Source organism: Parasteatoda tepidariorum, chromosome 8 (genome assembly GCF_982258835.1).
Source record: "Parasteatoda tepidariorum strain Cologne lab strain chromosome 8, Ptep-v5.0, whole genome shotgun sequence".
NCBI lineage: Eukaryota > Metazoa > Arthropoda > Arachnida > Araneae > Theridiidae > Parasteatoda > Parasteatoda tepidariorum.
In genome coordinates, this window is record NC_141762.1 from 66856629 (window position 1) to 66875836 (window position 19208).

The 19208-nt window shown below is 30.8% G+C and overlaps 2 protein-coding genes and 1 non-coding gene across 3 annotated transcripts; 1 reads left to right on the top strand and 2 right to left on the bottom strand.

Annotated features, from left to right (window-relative positions):
- Nucleotides 1–6309: 6309 nt before the first annotated feature.
- Nucleotides 6310–6471, bottom strand: LOC122269472 (U1 spliceosomal RNA). The gene has a single exon (XR_006225204.1). It is a non-coding gene; the product is annotated as a U1 spliceosomal RNA (small nuclear RNA).
- A 1966-nt stretch (nucleotides 6472–8437) lies between these two features.
- Nucleotides 8438–14391, bottom strand: LOC147806230 (Fanconi anemia group J protein homolog). The gene has a single exon (XM_087169013.1). It carries the CDS (start codon nucleotides 13929–13931, stop codon nucleotides 11232–11234), a length of 2700 nt encoding a protein of 899 aa, XP_087025139.1. The 5' UTR covers nucleotides 13932–14391; the 3' UTR covers nucleotides 8438–11231.
- Nucleotides 14392–14520: 129 nt separating this feature from the next.
- Nucleotides 14521–18483, top strand: LOC147806231 (rhomboid-related protein 4-like). Its single transcript, XM_087169014.1, has one exon. It carries the CDS (start codon nucleotides 14787–14789, stop codon nucleotides 15873–15875), a length of 1089 nt encoding a protein of 362 aa, XP_087025140.1. The 5' UTR covers nucleotides 14521–14786; the 3' UTR covers nucleotides 15876–18483.
- Nucleotides 18484–19208: the final 725 nt, after the last annotated feature.

A 19208-nucleotide genomic window follows, 5' to 3' on the forward strand; every position in this document is an offset into this window, starting at 1 on the left:
GTGGGCGTAGAATCAGAAATGGTAGGGTATGATTTTTTTGATTTGATCACTTTTTCCAGTAGATTTACGCTATAATTGGCACCTATCTGTAAGCTGTCGATGTTGTCAGAAAACGCCAGTGTGGGTATAGAATCAGAATTGGTAGGGTATGATTTTTTTGATTCGCTCCCTTTTTCCAGTAGATTTACGCTATAATTGGCACCTATCTGTAAGCTGTCAATGGTGTCAGAAAACGCCAGGGTGGGAGTAGAATCAACAGTCTTTCTAGACCTTCTTTTGTAGGCCCTATTTCCTGGATCTTTGATCCTTAAAACAGTCGATGCCGCGGGAAGCTTAGTTGCATGCTTCCGAGTTAAAGGGATGCACCTTGCCATTGTTTATAAAAGTTTATTTTTGTTTAAACAAATCCCTAAGATTCTAGTAATAAAATAATTTAATAAAATACGATAATACCATAAAATAATAAAACATTAGTGGGGTGTCTACGCTATCCTCTTTTATACCCCTTGCTGCAAGGTGAAGTTAAGATGAGTTGAGTAGTTGGTGATGCTGCTGATGAATATGAACAAATAAAGGTGTTCATGAAGAAACCAAGCAAATTCAATGTGAACTTTCTATTTTTCCTGGAGATCAAAATTATAAATATTTTTCCAAAATACTTTTGGAGGATTTGAATTGATAAATTTAAAATCCAACGTTTGGTAGTTCCAAGACTTTTGAAGAGACACACATTTATTAAAGGAAGGGAGTTTCATTAACAGGGTGATCAAAGGGGAAACGCTTGTGGTATTTTAAGTTAGTCCAGAGGTTATTGAGTTCGCTGTTTGAGTCTAATATATGACAAGTCTTCGGGTGAGATAAAAAGGATGGCTCGAGGGGCATCGGTAGCATGTTTGGCCAGTTTATCCGTGGTTTCATTGGGGGGGGGGGGGTAGCGTGTGCGCTGGTGTCCAGGCGATCGCAATTGATTTCACTTTTGCACTTGAATCGATCTTATTTTGTAAGAGGAGGGTGTTGTGAGGGGATTTATGAGGAGGGCAGTGATTGCGGACTTACTGTCCGATAAAATAACGTAATCAAAATACTCGGTGGTGAATTTTGTGATTGCAAACCGAATCGCTAAAACTTCTCCGGTTAAAACTGAGTTAATAGGATGGATTTGAGAGATATAAGACATGTTGTTCCTTCAGTTAATAGCCACAATACCTGTGTTTGTATTGGATTTCGAGGTATCGGTAGCCAGGATGATAAAATCTTTCCAAAGGGTGTGGAGGGTTTCCTGATAGAGAGGGAGGATTTCGTTGGGATTTTTCATAGTTTGTAATGGAAGATCGTATACATAAAGATAAAGGTTCGGGAGATCTGTGAAGAAAACTTAAATGTCGAAGGGGATGATATTGTATTTACTTATGCCTTTTTGGTTGAAGATGTCCTGAAACTTGAGGAAAAAGTGGGGCTTCTTTTTATCCTCTGTTCGATTTTTACTTTTTTATTTTATTTATTCACATTTATAGACAAACGTGTGTGCTTAGTATAAATATGGCTTATAAATCCTTCGACAGAGAGCGCAAAGATATGGGCATTTATAGGAGGGGATTCGAACCCTCTACCTTCATGTTTTAGAGCGTTTGGCGAAAGGGCGATATTGCTGATCCTGGTGAACTAATTTCAATTCTTTTTCATGTGCTGCTTAGTAAAGTTTCCGATATTTTTTGCAAGTGAAGTAGTAGCTGATTTAAGATCCTAGACTACGACAAGGATAGTCGCGAGTTAGTTTCAGGAAATGACTGATAAAACTCACTGTAGAGAATAAATAGAATGGCATAAATAAATAGAATAGCATCCAAACTATGAATTTGACAAGCCTATTTGAGAAAGGTCGATGTGAACATCAGACTAAGGTTGTGGTTTGTGACAAGCAGAAAGGTTACAGGTTCCTGAACTATATCCAGCGTTTACAAACAAACAACAAACAAGCACTTCAAGATATAAAGTGGGTCCTAATTCAATCCTTTTGCCTTTTATTATATCGCAGTCCAGGACCATACTCTCTCGTACGTTCCAGTCTGTACACTTAATAAAAAGTAGAACTTTCCTAATAAGTTTTCAGTTAGGTTTGGTTGTTAACGTTGCAGTAAAATACACCATGTTGCTATTGGTGACGTTTACGGATTCACTCTTAATAATGATTCTAAGACAAAATGGTGCATGTACACACTAAACTTCTACAATTAAAATAGGGGAGAAGATGGTGGTTGTCATAACCCGGCTTCTGCACCACGCTCCCAAATCACCCAAGCATTCGTTGATTTCAATGACTTAACCCAGCACATAGAATGAGAGACCGATTCCAATCTTATACTTCCAAATAATAAAATATCTTAATCTTTTCATCACATACATATGGACTAAAGTGCGTGAGAAACTGAGGTCTCGTACAACTGAGAAAATCATAATTTCATGCTCTGAGAAGACTCGGCATTTACAAGAGTGAAGCTTATAAATATTGATTGAAAATATTTCAGGAGTTATTAAGCAAATTCTGGAAATTGATAATCGCACCTCATTTAAAATAGTTCAGTTGCGCCGCAGTTTTAAACGAATAAAAATAATTTTGAAGAAAAAGAGCATTCAGTTTCAGCATCACATGAAATTCAATACGAATAAAAAATAAATCTTATTCTAATTGTATTTTTCACCATTTAAAAAAAAGAAAAAATAGCGTCATTTTTCTTAAGAAATAATATGTCAGCAGCATAGTAAGTTGCATGCGTTGGTGCATCAACTATTAAATTTAAAATAGTGTAAAAAATTTCGTTATATTTAAGAACTTTGGGAAATATAGGGATAATCCACACTTTTTCCAAGGGTGATATTTTTTTTTAATCAAATTAATGTTTAATATTATGTCCAGATAGATATTTACTAATTTTTCGGATTCGGACAAAATTTAGTCATTGAATGTTTTTTCTATCGAACATGCAACCTTAAGGAAAAAACATGGCAAACAAAAAGTAGAACTTACAACCGGATTTATTAACATTCGTGGAAGCGCAGTTACATGAATGAAAAATCAGTCAACATTTTTTAATTCGATCCAAAAAACATGGCGCGTGTGTAGGAGGTGTTTTCGGGATCATTGTATTCTATACTCGTGACATATTTCTAAAACAAAGTATTTCTCAAAAATTCTTATAGTTCTTGAAAATTGCTAGTGTTTTACGGGAATTTGTCACTAAATATTTTAAAACTGGCAGCACTTTTACTTAATATAGTCTTTTGCTGAATCAAATAAAATGAGTTGTGAAGAGCTGACCCAATTCTGTAGCCGTAGCCGTTGTGTTCAACTCCGTAGTCTTATGATTTTGAACCCAACCCAGAAGACAAGGAAGCTCTTGTATCAAATATTGGTACAAGCTAGCAGAGGGAGCAGTGATGGCTCAGGGGATAGAGCTTCCAATGAGGCGAACCGGGTTCGAATCCCAGTCGACACGAATTCCTCATCCGGCTTGCACCGACCACAGTTCTGACGTGAAATATCCTCAATGGTAGACGGATCATGTGCTATAGTCCCCTTGCCGTCAGACTAACCGTGGGAGGCTATCGTGGTCTTCCTCTTCATGTAACGCAAATGCGGGTTAGCTCCATCTAAAAATCCTCCACGAAGGCAAATTTCTCCCAATACTTGATCCAGTTGTTCCCTTGTCTTCCGGATTGCGTTCAAAATTACAAGGCTACGGAGTTGTACATTAGTTGTCGTAAACCCATAAAAGTGGGTCGGCTGTTCAACGACGGTTATATAAAAAAAAGAAGAAGAAAGAAAAAAAACTAGCAGAGGACTTTATGATGGAGCTTACCCTCGTTTGCGTTACAAGGAGGCAAAAACCACGAAAATCTCTCACTGTTAGCCCGAAGGCCAGGGGATTCTAACTGGTGATCCGTCTAACACTGAGAATATTTTTCATCAGCATTGTGGTCGGTGTGAACCGGGAGCAGAATTCGTACCAAACAGCCACAGCTGGTTGAGAACCTGGGTCACCTCATTAGGAGGCAAACGCTGTATCCCTTAGCTACCGCAGCTTGGTTAGACCATAAAGACTGTTTGCGTGAAAACAAGCAGGAAAGTCAAACGTAATTTCCCCCAGACCATTATATTTCATTTGCAAATAAGGACTCCATGACTATCAGGCTATTTAGTGATTGTCTCTGAATTGTTGCTTGATTTAAATTGACCTTGTTTAAATCATGATTTCAGTTGGTTTTGCCCAAAAAAAAGATATTATTTGCTTAAAAATTTTGATAACATTTTCTGAGGAAAATGATTTTAATTGGTTTTCATAACTTTAAAATTTGTGAACGTTTAATAGTTCAGAATGTTTCGTAAAGATCTCCCAAAATATTTATTTTTAGAATCCTTAGCAAATATGAAAACAAAAAATTCATTCCCATTAGGGGTCACAAATTTATATTTAACCCAGGAAAAAACAATAAGGCTATCGAAATCTGACAAATCACAATGGAAGACTGCGAATGCAATAAACGATAGGAAATGCTTCATTGCTGGAGAGGAATAGAAAGTCGATCATTAGAAAATAGGAGCACCTTAACATTTCAACTTCAATTAAACCTGTTTTGATATTTATTACATTCACTTTTCTGCACAATAATTCGTCAAACTTCGATAGCGTTTTTGTTTTTCTGAGCAGGGTTCTTACGGTCCTTAAAAAATGGTAGCAAAATTAAGAAAATGAGATATATCTTATGGTGACTATTTTAAAAAGTGGGAGTAATTTTCCTTACTTTTCAAGTTTTACTATTTAATTTTCCGTTAATCGTTATGAAAAGATTCCGTGGTGTAGGCTATAGCAAATATTCGAGATTTCTAGTGACTTATTGTAAGAATGATATTATAAAAAAAATATAACTTTATAGGACCTCCGTTAATCATACCAATAGCAGAACTATCAATCAACACAGTGGCTGCATGTGTCTGGCAACCTAGCAGTCAACTTCATATTTCACTGCTTATTTAATTTATAAGGGCCTGAACTGTTTTAATTTTGCGAAATAAAGGCCTTAATGCTAAGAATAAAGTAAGGTACCTTATTTTATCTTATAAGAAAAGATGTTCCCGAAAAGGGATACATGCGCGCTAACAAAAGACTTAATAAAATCGTACTACACATTTTGTTGAACGTAGTTACAGGTTCCGAAGTAACGCCTACTTTCTGTAGCGGAATGATAATGATAAACCTTGCTCAATGTGATGTACCGAAAATTCCAAAAATTTAATATCTTAGAGTCTTCAACAGCATAAAAACTACGTCAAAGAATAATCGGAGTAAATTTACTGAAAAGACTACAAGCAAAAGAAAATGTGATCACCGAATGACGGTGCTGCCATCCTTATGATTGATAGATTCTCTATAATATATTTTTAATTAGAAGTTACAAGAAATGGAACATGTCGCAGTTTTTAAAATGACAATTCTTACCTTTTGAATTTTGTTCTGTAGAAAAATGTAATTCTGATCGTTTCAAGCTCTGGACAGAAAGTAGGCGTTACCTTTCATTACTATATCCAATCTTCGAAAATTTCATAAATCTTAAGTGATGTTGCTGAAATTAAAATAATTTTGATACTAGTATAAGCAAAGAATATAGAGGGGAGCTCCCCTCTATACTCCTTCCTTATAGCAGGGGTTTCCAACTTACAGGAGGCCGGGGGCCACAATTAAAAACACAAATCAAATGGCGGGCCGCAACTTAATCAAAATTTTATGTAGGACTCTTTTATGTTTGCAGGAACATTAAATATTACTGTCAGATTTTTGCCAAGCTGTACAAAACAAAAGTATTGAATTACAAATGAAAATTAAAAGTAGATTTTTAAAAATATTTAATTGCATATTAAAAAATTCGGGCAATATACTCGGTGTAAATACTTTCGTCCAAAATGAGTGGTTCCAAAAAGTTAAATCGGAGAATTTCTGATACACTCATGCTAGATTATATTCACAAAATACAAAAAAATTAAATAAAAAAGAGCAACTTACATGATTATTTTTGTATTTGAATAAATATTTTCCCGGATGCAAAACCTGAGAAATAATCTTTTTTGCACCATTGGTATGATAAATTTCACAGAAACGAGACTTTTATTGACGAGAAAAGTATTTTAAACCCTTATAGATTTTTTACGAAAATTGTTTACAAAAAAAAATGACAACTGATATAGTAATCTATTTTGCGGGTTGCCAGTTGGAAACCACTATTACCGAATCTATTCTTTACCTCCTCTTTATATTAATAGGGACAGCGCGAACGCAGTCCCAACTACCAAAAATTATGCACCCCAAGCAATCACAATTCGTGAATGTGGCGAACGTCAACCCCTCGCAGTGCAATGAGAGGTCTCTGCTCGGGGGAGCCTCCTTGATGATCAAGGCATCCCCAGTGCCAGGTAAGTATGATAGAATCGAAATTCATGAAAGCTATATAACAATTAACTTAATATATGACTGGTAGCTAAACAAATTTAAATATTTTATTAAAAATTTTGGTCACTATAACGTTTATTGCTTGGTAAAACTACTTTAAATTCATTAAAAGTGTTGTAATATTTTAGACAAAGGGAATGAAATATAAGGGGTTAAAAATATAACCTGTTTAACTAATATAACTACTCTTTACTCATGAGAAAATAACAACAGTCAGGGCCTGATTATCGCCTAGGCCCAATAGGCACGGGCCTAAGGACCACACTTTCTAGGGGGGGGGGGGAGGGGGGCTCAGGAATTAGTAAAAATTCCACAATATTACTATTTTTTTTAAATAATGAAAGAAACAGTTTTTCTCAAACAATTCACTTTTTCTTTCTTCGAATTTTCTTTATATCGTGATAAACCAAACTCGTGTAAACATTGCACTAATCAAATTCGAAAGTACAGCTGAATTTGAATTGGTGCAGTTTTTACATCAACGGCTTAAGTGAATGCACTGAATATGAATTTTTTAAAAGTGATATCTTTAAATAAATTATTATTTAAATGTGCTTTTAATTTTCTATGAGCAGCTATAATTTTGGCTCCTTTTGTATATTTTTTGAATAAAAATTATAATTAATAATCTTAATATCTTAGCATACATGCTGAACTTATCGTTAAATCTTTTGAAAAGTCGGCTAGCTTTGTGTTGGTTTAAGTACTAAATAAAAAAATAATTACAACTTACAGTGAAAAATAATTCTACTAATCAGTGACTATTAGCAAAAATCACTGATTTTCAATTGTTCGCGGTCACCAAACTATTTTTATTTTGACAAAGCATTGTTTTGTTATTTTATATTTTGCTTTAATATATAGATGCGAGAACTTAATCTTAGAAAAATGATCTTCAATTGTTTGCTTTCAAATTTTTTAGAATGTTTCTCTTCAATAGATTTTTTTTTATTGTTAAGACTACTCTTCAGAAACTTAATTTCAAAATACTCCGTAAGGGGCCCAGAAAATTTGGTGGGCCTTGGGCCTGAATTTGTCTTAATCAGTCCCTGACAATAGTGGAGATTCATCAAAGGCACAGAAAGAAAGAATAATGATATTGTACCCAGCAAGATTGCCAGAATTCCCCAAAAAAATCTTATGTGTACATTTCTGAAAACAATAGAGCAAGAAAAATAAAATAAAAATATCGCTATCGTTTACATTCAACTGATATGCACGTAAAAGAAACCATTTTATAAGCATGTTCAAGAACTAATCCTACTGCAATTAACTTGCTGAAAAAAGGAGAAAAAACTACATATTCAAAGCCGCTTGAAATACTAGTAATTTAATAATTATTTAAAATTAATTATTCCAGGTTTATAAATTTTTTTTATACATAAGGTAAGTGATTGAACTTTTGAATGTATATACAGGGTGTGTAGCCAAATTATTCAACAAAAAAATAGGCACTTTAAAAAAATATCCTAATTAGGTAAGGCTGGAAAGTATGACACTTCGCGGTTTTATCTTGCTTTAACCATCATGTTGAAAAAAAAACTTTTGGCATTGCTTTTGGCAATTGTCAAAAATCATGAAATTTTGAATAATGTAAAACGAATGGCGTTTTGATACGCTATGGACTCACAATACGTTGAAATAGATTGAATGGGTTTGAATTAATTGTGTAAACGTTGAATAGAACAATGTGAACTGCGTCTTTTTGCATAATTTGTAGTAAAAATCAACATGGTAAAGGAAAAATCTTATTTTGAAAAAAGAAAAATTAAGCACTTTTAAAAAACACCCAATGTAAAAAGCACCTTAAGGGCTTTGAAAAAAATGAAAATAAGCACCTTTAAGCACTTTTGAAAAACGCTACGCACCCTGAAATAAATCCAACTTTGTGCATTTGTTTTATTATTGAAATTTCAACAACTCAGACTTACAAAAAAAAAAAATAAATGTTATTTATGAATCCAATAATCAGTCTACAAATGAATTTTTAGTAAGGTGGAAAAGTTGAAAGATGCAAGCACAACTTTTTCCTTTTACACAGCAGCACTCTTTTCAAAATAATTAGCGTCACCTGATGTAATATAGGCTTAAAGAAAGAAAGTAAATATTCTAGGTAATACGAGAATATATTAAAAGGTAATTTTAACAAAAAGTGATTAATTTCAATAAAACATTGACAACTGAAAAGATTTTTCTCATAATTATTCAATTTAAACATATATTTTTTTTATTTACAACAACCGAATATATTTTCTAAAAATTGTTTAATTTAAACATATATTTATATTTTAAAAAATAGAAAATATTTACAATAATTTTAACTTAACATATTATAATATTCCAAAAATTCTTGCTATCAGCTGATATACATGAATACATATAAAAATACATGATAGAATTTTTTATTTTAAAAGTTATCCATTACAATAGATATTTTCATTAATTCTAGTTCGTAATAGTGGTTACAAATTTAATTTTAACTTAGAAATAACAAAATGTGCACAGAGGAAAAATAAGTTTAAAAAATGGGTGACCGCTTCTGCATCATCAGTGCTGAAACATAGAATGAAAGGGGAAAAGAAAGCAAATTGATACAGTCAAGTTCCACATTGTTTGACTTTAAATCATTCAATGCATCCATTTACAATAATTTTCATTTGGCCTATTTTCCAAACATACACTCGTTATTAAAATGTATTAAAATAGTAATAGTCAATTACATAGTTCTTATAAATTTTTAAAGTATTTTCTAGTTTTTGAGATAACCAATTGGTTTTTCGCAATTAGACACTGACAAATCTAATCTAACAATACAAACATTAAAATAATTTAAGTTCACTATTTCTATTTTGAACTTGAGTAATAAAAGATCAAATTAAGTTAAATTTGAGGTTGTTTCAAATTTGCAATAATTTTCACTTGTCATATTATAATGTTTCAAAAACATAGAGATCAAAATATCTAGTAATCTAATACAAAATTGTATAAAACCATACCAGTAAATTTATAAAAATCAATTTTAGTACTTACTAAATTATGTATTTATTTAGTAACAAAATCTTCTCATGTCTATTACACACAACTCTATATAAGTGCACACAATAAAAATATGTTTTATGACAATAAATACTCCAAAATAAACCATTTCTTCACAACAAGAACGAATAAAATTTTCAAACAAGAAAAATATGATTGATGAATATTGCACTTTTTGAAAAGAAATTTTGCAAGGTTATGATCATAGAGGCAACTCTGATTTCTATATCATGGTGCTGCAGTAATCAATGTTTATTGAAAGATAACATCAAAAGAAATAGTAATTTAAATAGTTTTCTCAAGACTTTTGTTATTGATAGACTCGTTATCAATGGGAAAATGTTAGCTTTGAAAGTACAAAATTGTTTAGCATCTGTGTATATGAAAAAAATTTCAATCGCTATATTGGAACAAAATGTTCAGTTCAGATAAATTTTGTTTCAATAGGTATTAAAATAACATTGCCCCTATGGAATCACAAATGGGATTCCATGTAGTGGTTGTTATAACAGAAATGTTGCTCTAATTGGGGAAGGATCGTTTTAAAGAGCATAGACTGTATAATAATCTAGTTAAATTTTACATGAACTCATTTGATATTAATTTCGTGACAAAATCTTTTTATGTCTTTGTTTCTAAATTATGAAATTGCACACGTTTACACTGAAATTATATTTTGTAAGACAGTCAACATTTAGATTTGCTATTAAAGAAAGGACAGATATATTATTATTATTACAAATTACTTAAAAGATAACATTTTTGGTTTCATATCTAAAAAGAAAATCTAAAAGATAGTAAATAAAAACTAAGAAATTCATTAATAGAGAGATGCTTTTAAATGTTTATTTCTTTGTTATATTGTCTTTTGTTTTGTATCGCTACAAAACATATTTTTAAACAAAAAAAAAACATTATATTATCAAAATTAAATTTGTTGCCAATATAAGAGGATATCAATATGAAAATGCAAAATATGAAGGTTGCCTTCAATTTTCTGAAAGAAATAACAACATTAATTTGTGAAATAGAACAAATACCAACATCATTCGACAGCTAATTTACAAATTTAAAAATCATTCTATTATGTCTTTAAGAATCACTTTGGAACAAAAGGTTGAGAAAAAAATAACTAAATTTGACAATTTTCTGTGATTTTTTTTATTTATTTTTTTTGTTGCCGCAAGATTTAGAAAGTGTAAGCATATACAAATTGCAAAACATGATGACAAGTCATTAACATAGCATTTAAATAAATTTTGAATTAAAATTTATACTAAAGTATGTTATTTCAAATACATTTGCTTGAAATCAAATAAAAGATATCTCATCTCCATAAAAGTGGATTGAAATATGATAGGCAAAGATTGCATTAATTGCCCTAACATTATTTTATTAACTTTACTAATACAAATTTTGCATTAAAAAATATAAAACAAATTGCCAATAAATTATTTTAAAATAATTCACAAGAAAAAAATAATTAATTTTGTTATTAGTATCCTGTGTAAAATCATCAATGCTTATATTGAATATTGTCATTGAATATTATTAGAAAATATAAATTACTTTGCAAACATTTATTTGTCATTAAATAAAAACTTACTGAAAATTACCGATATTGAAAACTTCTCTAAAAAATTATGACTTTTTTTTTGTGTGGATATTATTTGTTTAAGAAATTTAACTGTTTATTTATTCCAAAGCTTTTAAACCAGTATCAACAGCAAACATGTTTAAAGATTCCAGTGCATCTTTATAAGTAAAATGCAATAAATCTTTTCTGATCCACTTGGATAAACTGTTCTGATAGCGAATGCATTTTTGAAAGCGCTCATCAATTAATATGAGAGCACCAAAATCGTCTCGATGGCGAATGCACCGTCCAAGGGCTTGATTTATAGCTCTAAAGGCCTGAATTTCGTACCATTCTTGACCAGATAAAATATTCCTCTGAGAGGAATATTTATCATTATATTTTTTCTTTAGATCAACTTGAGAATCTTTAAAACTGGGAAATGGGATTCCTACAGTTATAACAGCTCTAGCATTTTCATCCGCAAAGTCAAATCCTTCACTAACTTTTCCTCGACAAACAGCAAAAAATAAAGCCCCATTACCTGTGCCATTTTTGCTAGAACTTATAGCACCATAGAATTCGTCCATAACGGTCTGAAAATATTGAATTTTACGAGGTTCGCATAATACTTCTTTCTTTCTTGATAATTTCTCCAATAGGCCAGTTTGTTCCCATCTGTCAATTAATTTGTCCATCAGGTTATAAGATGGCAAAAAACATAAAACACCATGAGGTATAATGGAACATATTTGCAGTATTAAAGACCCAACATCATCTTGAAATGTAAATGTTCCAGTATTCTGAAATGTAGCATTAAGGGACACATTGTTTGGCCCTTTACCAATAGTGCCAATCCAAAGCTGAGATTTTTTAACAACATGATTAGCTTCTAAAGTAGTATGGAAAGTTGTGCCAAGTTCCGACTCAAAGGACGCCATGGGTGATAAAGTGCCAGAAGCAACAATTAAAGAGTGGATACAATCCTTAATGTCTGAAAATGCAACACCTGGATTTAGGCACCAAAAGTTTAAGGTCAGTTCTAAGTCATTTGCTGGAACAGCTAAGTGTCTATTACCTCTAAGCCTTTGACCAACACGCCTGGTTTTCAAAACAACAAGACGATAATCTGGGACATACACCATATTGGCTTTATACAGAAAGTTAAGAATTTCTCTTAATTTTTTCATAACAGCTAATGCAGCTGAAGACAACTTGGGCTGGTCTAAATCTATAATTTCTGCTGCTTCTTTATCTTTTTCAAGAAAGAGAACACTTTCAAATTTTTGATCAAATTCTTTGAATGTGTCAGGCCCAATTCTTACATGGGATAATACAGCAAGCATATCATCGCCTTCATACACTTTAGCGGAAGATTCAAAGGTCTGATAATCTGTCAAATTATTTGAATGGTTTTTTAACCAATTAGCCATACCTTTAAAAATGTCACTAAAATATAAATATGACTGTCCATCCGATTTTGAGTATCGTCCAACCTTTTCTAAATTAACACCACTCTCTTCTAAACTCACAACATCAAAACTACTACTTGCAGCCGAACGAGCGTTATCTTCAATATTATGAGCCTCGTCCATAATTATTATGCTTCCTTTTAGGCTAATTGACACCGCAGAACGTATAAGAGGATCAACGAGGTAATTATAAGGACAAAATACTATGTCTGATGCAGATATTAGCTCTCGTGAACTGTAATAAGGACAACATTTTTGTTTCTTACAGATTGATACAAAATCTTCTAAATCAAAAGCAGTTGAAAGGCTGCTTGGACGGTTGTGAGTTACAAATTTAGCATTTCGATAATATTTGCAAGCTGGACCACCTTCAGCCTTGAGAAGCTCTTCACAAGCCTCATTTTTATTATCAGCGCGTGACGCTTCCGGATGAATACAAGCTCTTTCCCGAGAAGACAAGATACACATTTTGCAATCTCTATAGACCGTCTTCTTAAGCTCACGAATAATTTGCTCTACCTGTTTGTGTGTTCTTGTACCAAAATATATAGTAGGAAGTTTAGCTGGTAGATTGGTGTCACTAGCAACATTCATTTTCATCTTTTCTTTCTTAAAATCACATGTGCAAAGTATAGAATCAGTATTAATAGAAGATTTCCTACTTGCCCTATTGTCAGAGTCAGCAGTATTAGGCGTATTATTCAATAGTTCATTAGGAAATGAGTTGTTAGAACTTAACTGTGCAGACTTATAGTAGGTTGAGGCATCTAAGCTACTGCGATATCTTTTCGAAGGAGCAAAGTCTTCAAATTCTTCATCATGGAAGCTTATGGAACTCCTTTTGCTGCTAGATGAAGCTTGCACTGTTTTCTTCTGCTCATCTAGAGTTTCACTTTCTTTTTCAATAGGTCTTATTGTTGTGACAATAGGTCTCCCATTAGAAGAATCTGATAATGAACTGTTTTTAGCTTGTTCAGATAACCCACATTCTTTATCATGATTTTTACGGGAATGAATGGGGCACATTTCACTATCTTCTATTGTAACTCCAATGGAGTTGAGATGTTCTTCTAATTTTTCGTTATGAATTATTATTTTCCTTTTAGTTTGGTTAAGCCAACTTAAACTGGCACATAATAAAGCAAGACTTTTGCCTGAACCAGTAGGGGATTCCAAGAGACAATTGTTTCTTTTATTTAAGCACTTAACAATTCTATCCATCATTGTTATTTGAGATGGATAAGCTTTATAAGGAAATACAATTGGAACCCCACTAATGACATAAGCTTTAGAAACAACATCTGAAGTTATAGGCGTTTTGTAGGAACTTTCATCAACAGTTGCCATTTTTAAAAAGGCACTCTGTTTAAATCACAAGAAACTATTTAGTTAATTGGACAGAACAGTAATTCTTTAGTAACTGATCACTGGGGACTTAAGTTAGACAGATTATGAAATTTAAGGAAATAATATATTTAATATAAGGTAACACATGCCACATTAGATTTGAGAGTAAAAAGAAAAACAGTTTGATTCTAACGACCAAATCTAATCGACAACCATCACAACTACAATTAATTGCTGGAATGTTCTTGATATTTCAAAATGTGATTTTTCTATGCAACATAATTCCGCATATTTAATTCACAGTTTGTCATTGTTTTATAATTCAACTATAAAAAATTAAAGTATTAATTCAGTCAAATAATGTGACGATCACGTGAAAATTATTGTTTTTCTTCTCAAATTGTCCTTTTTCCCGGGAGTGTTTTGAAACAAATATAATCATTTCGCTTCGATTCACATTAGTTTAACTTTGTCATGTAGTTGAGTAAAATTAAAGCGTTAATTATGAGATCTTTAGAAACAGTTTTTTAAGCTTTTTGCAAATGATAGAACTGAAATGAAGAATTTTCCAGAACATTCTGACCAATCAGAATTTAACACAAGAAGTAAACAATCGTTCTACGAAGTAATTTTGTATTTGTTGAATATCGCGTAACGAATGACGTAAATTCTCGTACTTTAAAATTTACTTGTTTCTGACTGCTCAGTATTGTATTCAATCTTTCTATATATGTGCATGGAGTTGTTTGCTTTTAAAATGTCGTTTCAGAGTTTTCCCTTTTTCAGTTTGGAATTAGAATTTTGTAAATATTTTATTAGACTAAATATCTATTCTTGATTCAACATTAAAAAAAAATGTTTCAAAACAGGAGAAGACAACCTGGCATGGGAGTTATGCTCCTAATGTATCAGCTTTTTGCTGTCATTGGCATAGATCGGATACCTCCTGTCACTCTAAGTGCTATTGGACTCCAAGTTGCTATATTTTTAAGACTCTTCAAATTACCATGGTACAAACCAACAGATATTTGCGTTAGTGCCTATCGAGTTTGGACAAAAAGAGAATATTCTCGTCTTGTTTTTGCTGCCTTAGAACATGGGGATGACTGGCATCTTTATTACAACATGGTATCCTTCGCCCTAAAGGGACAGTCGTTAGAAAGAAGATTTGGGAGTGTAAAATTCCTTTATATTTTATCAGTATTTACTGTACTTACAAACTCAGTATTGGTGGCATTAAACATATTTTCAAACAAATATCTAGATTATGAAGAGCAGTGTGCCGTTGGATTTTCTGGTGTTATATTTGCATTAAAAGTATTGACTACTTATTATGATCGAGGTTTTACTCAAATAATGGGCATACCCATAACTGTGCCTACCAGGTATGCCGTATGGTTTGAGCTGGTACTGATACAGTTACTTGTACCAAATGTGTCCTTTTATGGACACTTAGCTGGAATTCTTGTTGGAACAGCTTATGTGATGGGACCATTAAGATTAGTGATGGATTTAATTTATTCAGTTGCAAAAGGTATACTGTTTCCATCTGGTCCACGTTTTACACCTCGTGCTGAATCATCTGGTTATTCCAGTGGAAGTTATAACCAGTATGCGGAATCATCGGGATATTCTGGTGGAAGATATAATCAATATGCTGAGTCATCTGACTCTACCAGTCAAAGATATAACCAATATATACCACCTGGTATGAGTGAAGAAGAACAAATTCGGCGAGCTATGGAAGAAAGCATGCATGGTAGTCCTAGATCTAGCAGTCGGGGTTCGTCTTCTGCTACCTCACCTCCTAACAGTTCTTCTCCTCCTCCCCCTCCAGGATTTATATTTGGTGATAATATTAATACTTCGCCTCCTCCACCTGCAGGATTTTATCCTGACATTGATGAATTACGTTTGAAAAGAGAAGCTCGTTTTAAACATTAGTGATTTTTTAGTTAGTAGCTGAATTAAAAGGCTGTGGCTGTATCGGCAGGATTTATATTTGGTGATAATGTTAATACTTCGCCTCCTCCACCTCTAGGATTTTATCCTGACATTGATGAATTACGTTCGAAAAGAGAAGCTCGTTTTAAACATTAATAATTTTTTAGTTAGTAGCTGAATTTAAAAACTGTGGCTGTGTTGCATAAATTCAATATGTTTTTTTCCTTTTTATCTTATAATTTTTAAAAATAGTGTCAATTTTTCATGTTTAATAGTTTTGTTGTAATCATTGTATTACTTCTTGTTTTGCGTAAAGTGTAAACATTTAATTTTATGGAAGTGAAGGATGTTCCAATTATATCAGTACTTGTATATATCTACAGTAGTCACCAAGCAGTAATTCGAATTTCAAAAGTGGTAATATATTTCACTTTTAAAATTTACCTTCTGAATGATTTTTTTTTTTTTTTAAATACACTGGTCGTCACAAATTTTTGGAACAGGTACTAATACATAATTATCCCATTCTATAACATTATTAATTTCGTGTTAATGTTGGTTACACATTGCCTAAGAATTTTTTTTTTTGATTAATGTTATATGTTTTTCTTATTGAAACTTAAAAAGATAACTATCTTTCTTAAATACCTAATAAAATTAGAAATATTTATTTGAGCATTATTATAATATCTTAACCTGTTAGTACTTATACCAATACTGATAGCAATGTTCCATTTTATGTTATTAATTTCTTATTATTGTTGGTTACACATTGCCCAATGATTCTTTTTTCTTGATAAATATTATTAGTAGTTCTTTTCTTATTGAAACATTTAAAAAGAGTTATATATTTTTAATAGCTTACTGAAATTGGCAATATTTATTTAAAGATTATTATGATATCTTAATCTGTTGGTACTTAAAGGATGTACATATATTTTATCTAATTTCTGATTTAGTTTACAAGCATGGGCATTTAAAAGAAATGTACATTTGGTTTAAAATCTTACTCTTTAAAAGTCTGTTTAAAAATTTTATTAGTATTTTTTTATTAATAATAAATCATATTATAACAGGTTAAATTTTTAAATACTAACTCATAATGTAAAATAAATTGGGAAATATGTTCCTGCTGCTGGTTAAATTAAATTATTATCAAGAATATTTTTAGAATAAATTCGATAACTAGAAGAAAAAAGTTATTCATTTCATCAGTCATTTTATTAAATTAAAGTAAAATCAGTTTATAAAAGTAAGCTTTTATAACAGTTATAGTTGTGCCAATTCAATGTTAAATTTTGTAGGATGCTCTTGCAACTTCGTAATTTGAAAATTTCTGATTTGACTCTTTCATTTGCTCTTTTTTTTAACTTATTGAAATTTCTTTTTTAATTTACTGATTTAGAAAATTGTGAATCTAAAAATCTGCTCACAAGTTTTTTTATAAGAAATATTGTATTGTGGAATGAACTAATTGATGATTTTTTACATAAATATCCATTTATCATTCATAAATTAAATTTTTAAAAAATCGATAGTCGAATAAAATAATGAAATAGTGGCAGGTAAAATTTAATTTTATATTTCACCTACTTAAATAAAATGAATTTTAAATCGAAAATCATGCTTAAAAGCAGCATTAACTCTGATGGGCTGGATTCACACTTACCACCAATTGCTTGTTGTGTGTCCTGTTATATTAATAATTATTGTGAGGCAAAAGCTGTTTAGTTCAAAATACTTTTTAATGGTTTTTGCTTATTTATGCCAAGTTTTGACAGGTACTTTCTTTCAATGTATATTTGTTTTTATTTTTATTTTATTGAGAATAAAGTATCTCAAATTTTTCTTGTTTTTAATTTTTCATCATTTTCCTAAAAATAACTGATTCAGTGCTACATTTTTATTTTTCTCATTAAAGTTCTTTATTTTGTGAAAGTTTGCCCCCCCCCTCCCTTTCCTGGAGTGTTGCTACTTATTTTTTGTTGGTTTAATATGTTCATTGCGAAACACACAATATTGCATCACAAAGTTCTTTCCTTGCAGTTTGTATCAGTAAAACAGTTCAAGTGGTAACAAAATGTATATAATCATTAAATTATTTTCATTGTAGAAAATATAATGTTTTTCATGACAATAACATATTGTTTATTAAAATAATCTTATTTTAAAATTTAAAAACTACAATACAAAATTTTTATCTTTACAAATTACCACCAACCACTTACACTCAGCTGCAACGAAGGTATTAATTGTTCATCGAGTGATTTGCATAAATGTGTGAATTTTTATTGTTGTATTTTACTTAAATGGAAAATATTATCTTAATTTTTGGTTTTTAGGTGTGCCTAACTCATTTGATTATTAATATTTCTTTGCTAAAATTAAATTTAAAAAAAATTCATCTTCTTTTTAGATACTTAAAAATTTTCTATTGTGGATTTTTACATGTTTGTCACAAATATTTTTCTTATACCTTTCTTTATCTTAAAATTCAATAATCTGTATGTTTTCAAATTTTGATTAAATTAATCAAGCATCTTTTTAGTTTGATTCATTTGTTAAGTATATTTTTGTTTTTGTAATAAACTTAAAAATATGCATTTAATAGGTGTTCTATATTTCTGCAATAATTTCTTTCTAATGTTATTCAATATTCATGTTTTTTTTGTTTTGTTTTTAATTGACAAGTAATCACTTTTTTTTTTTTTTTAGACATGTTCAGATAATTAATTTTAAATGGAACCGAAGCTTACGTCACAAATACAAAAATTAAGCTTTCAATGTAAAGAGCAACATTGAACTACAAATTTAAAAAAGAAAACTAAATAAATGAATTGGGCATTAAATGCAATATTATTTTTAGCTTTTATTGCTATTAAAAAACTATTCATTTGTGAAATATTTAACCTTTAGTTTCCATTTTATGTTTGTGAGTTTAACAAAAAGATAATATGAGAAGTATTCCTAAAATCTTTTTTTTTGGTTTTAATAATTTTCTTTACATAGTTTCTTCAAAAGCTTAAAAATTTTTAATGATAAATAAAAATAATAATAATAAATAAAATCAATAAAAAATAATAAAATAATAATAAAACCACTAGTAAATTTTTTTTTATCTTGTGAATATACACAATGAGTATGTAATGTAATTAATGTATACTTGTAAATAAAGGAACAATAAATTATTTAATTTATGACATGAATTTTTTCCTTTTTTTTTCACGTAAGGCAAATCTTTATTTTCATATCTCTTCCAGGTTGGACATATTATCAAGTAAAAATTTTTAAAAGAGAATTTAGTCATAGACTGTTTGTTAAGTACAGTCACAA

Coding starts and splice junctions, on each gene's coding strand:
- LOC147806230 (XM_087169013.1), bottom strand. CDS start 13,931: ATGGCAACTGTTGATGAAAGTTCCTACAAAACGCCTATAACTTCAGAT.
- LOC147806231 (XM_087169014.1), top strand. CDS start 14,787: ATGTTTCAAAACAGGAGAAGACAACCTGGCATGGGAGTTATGCTCCTA.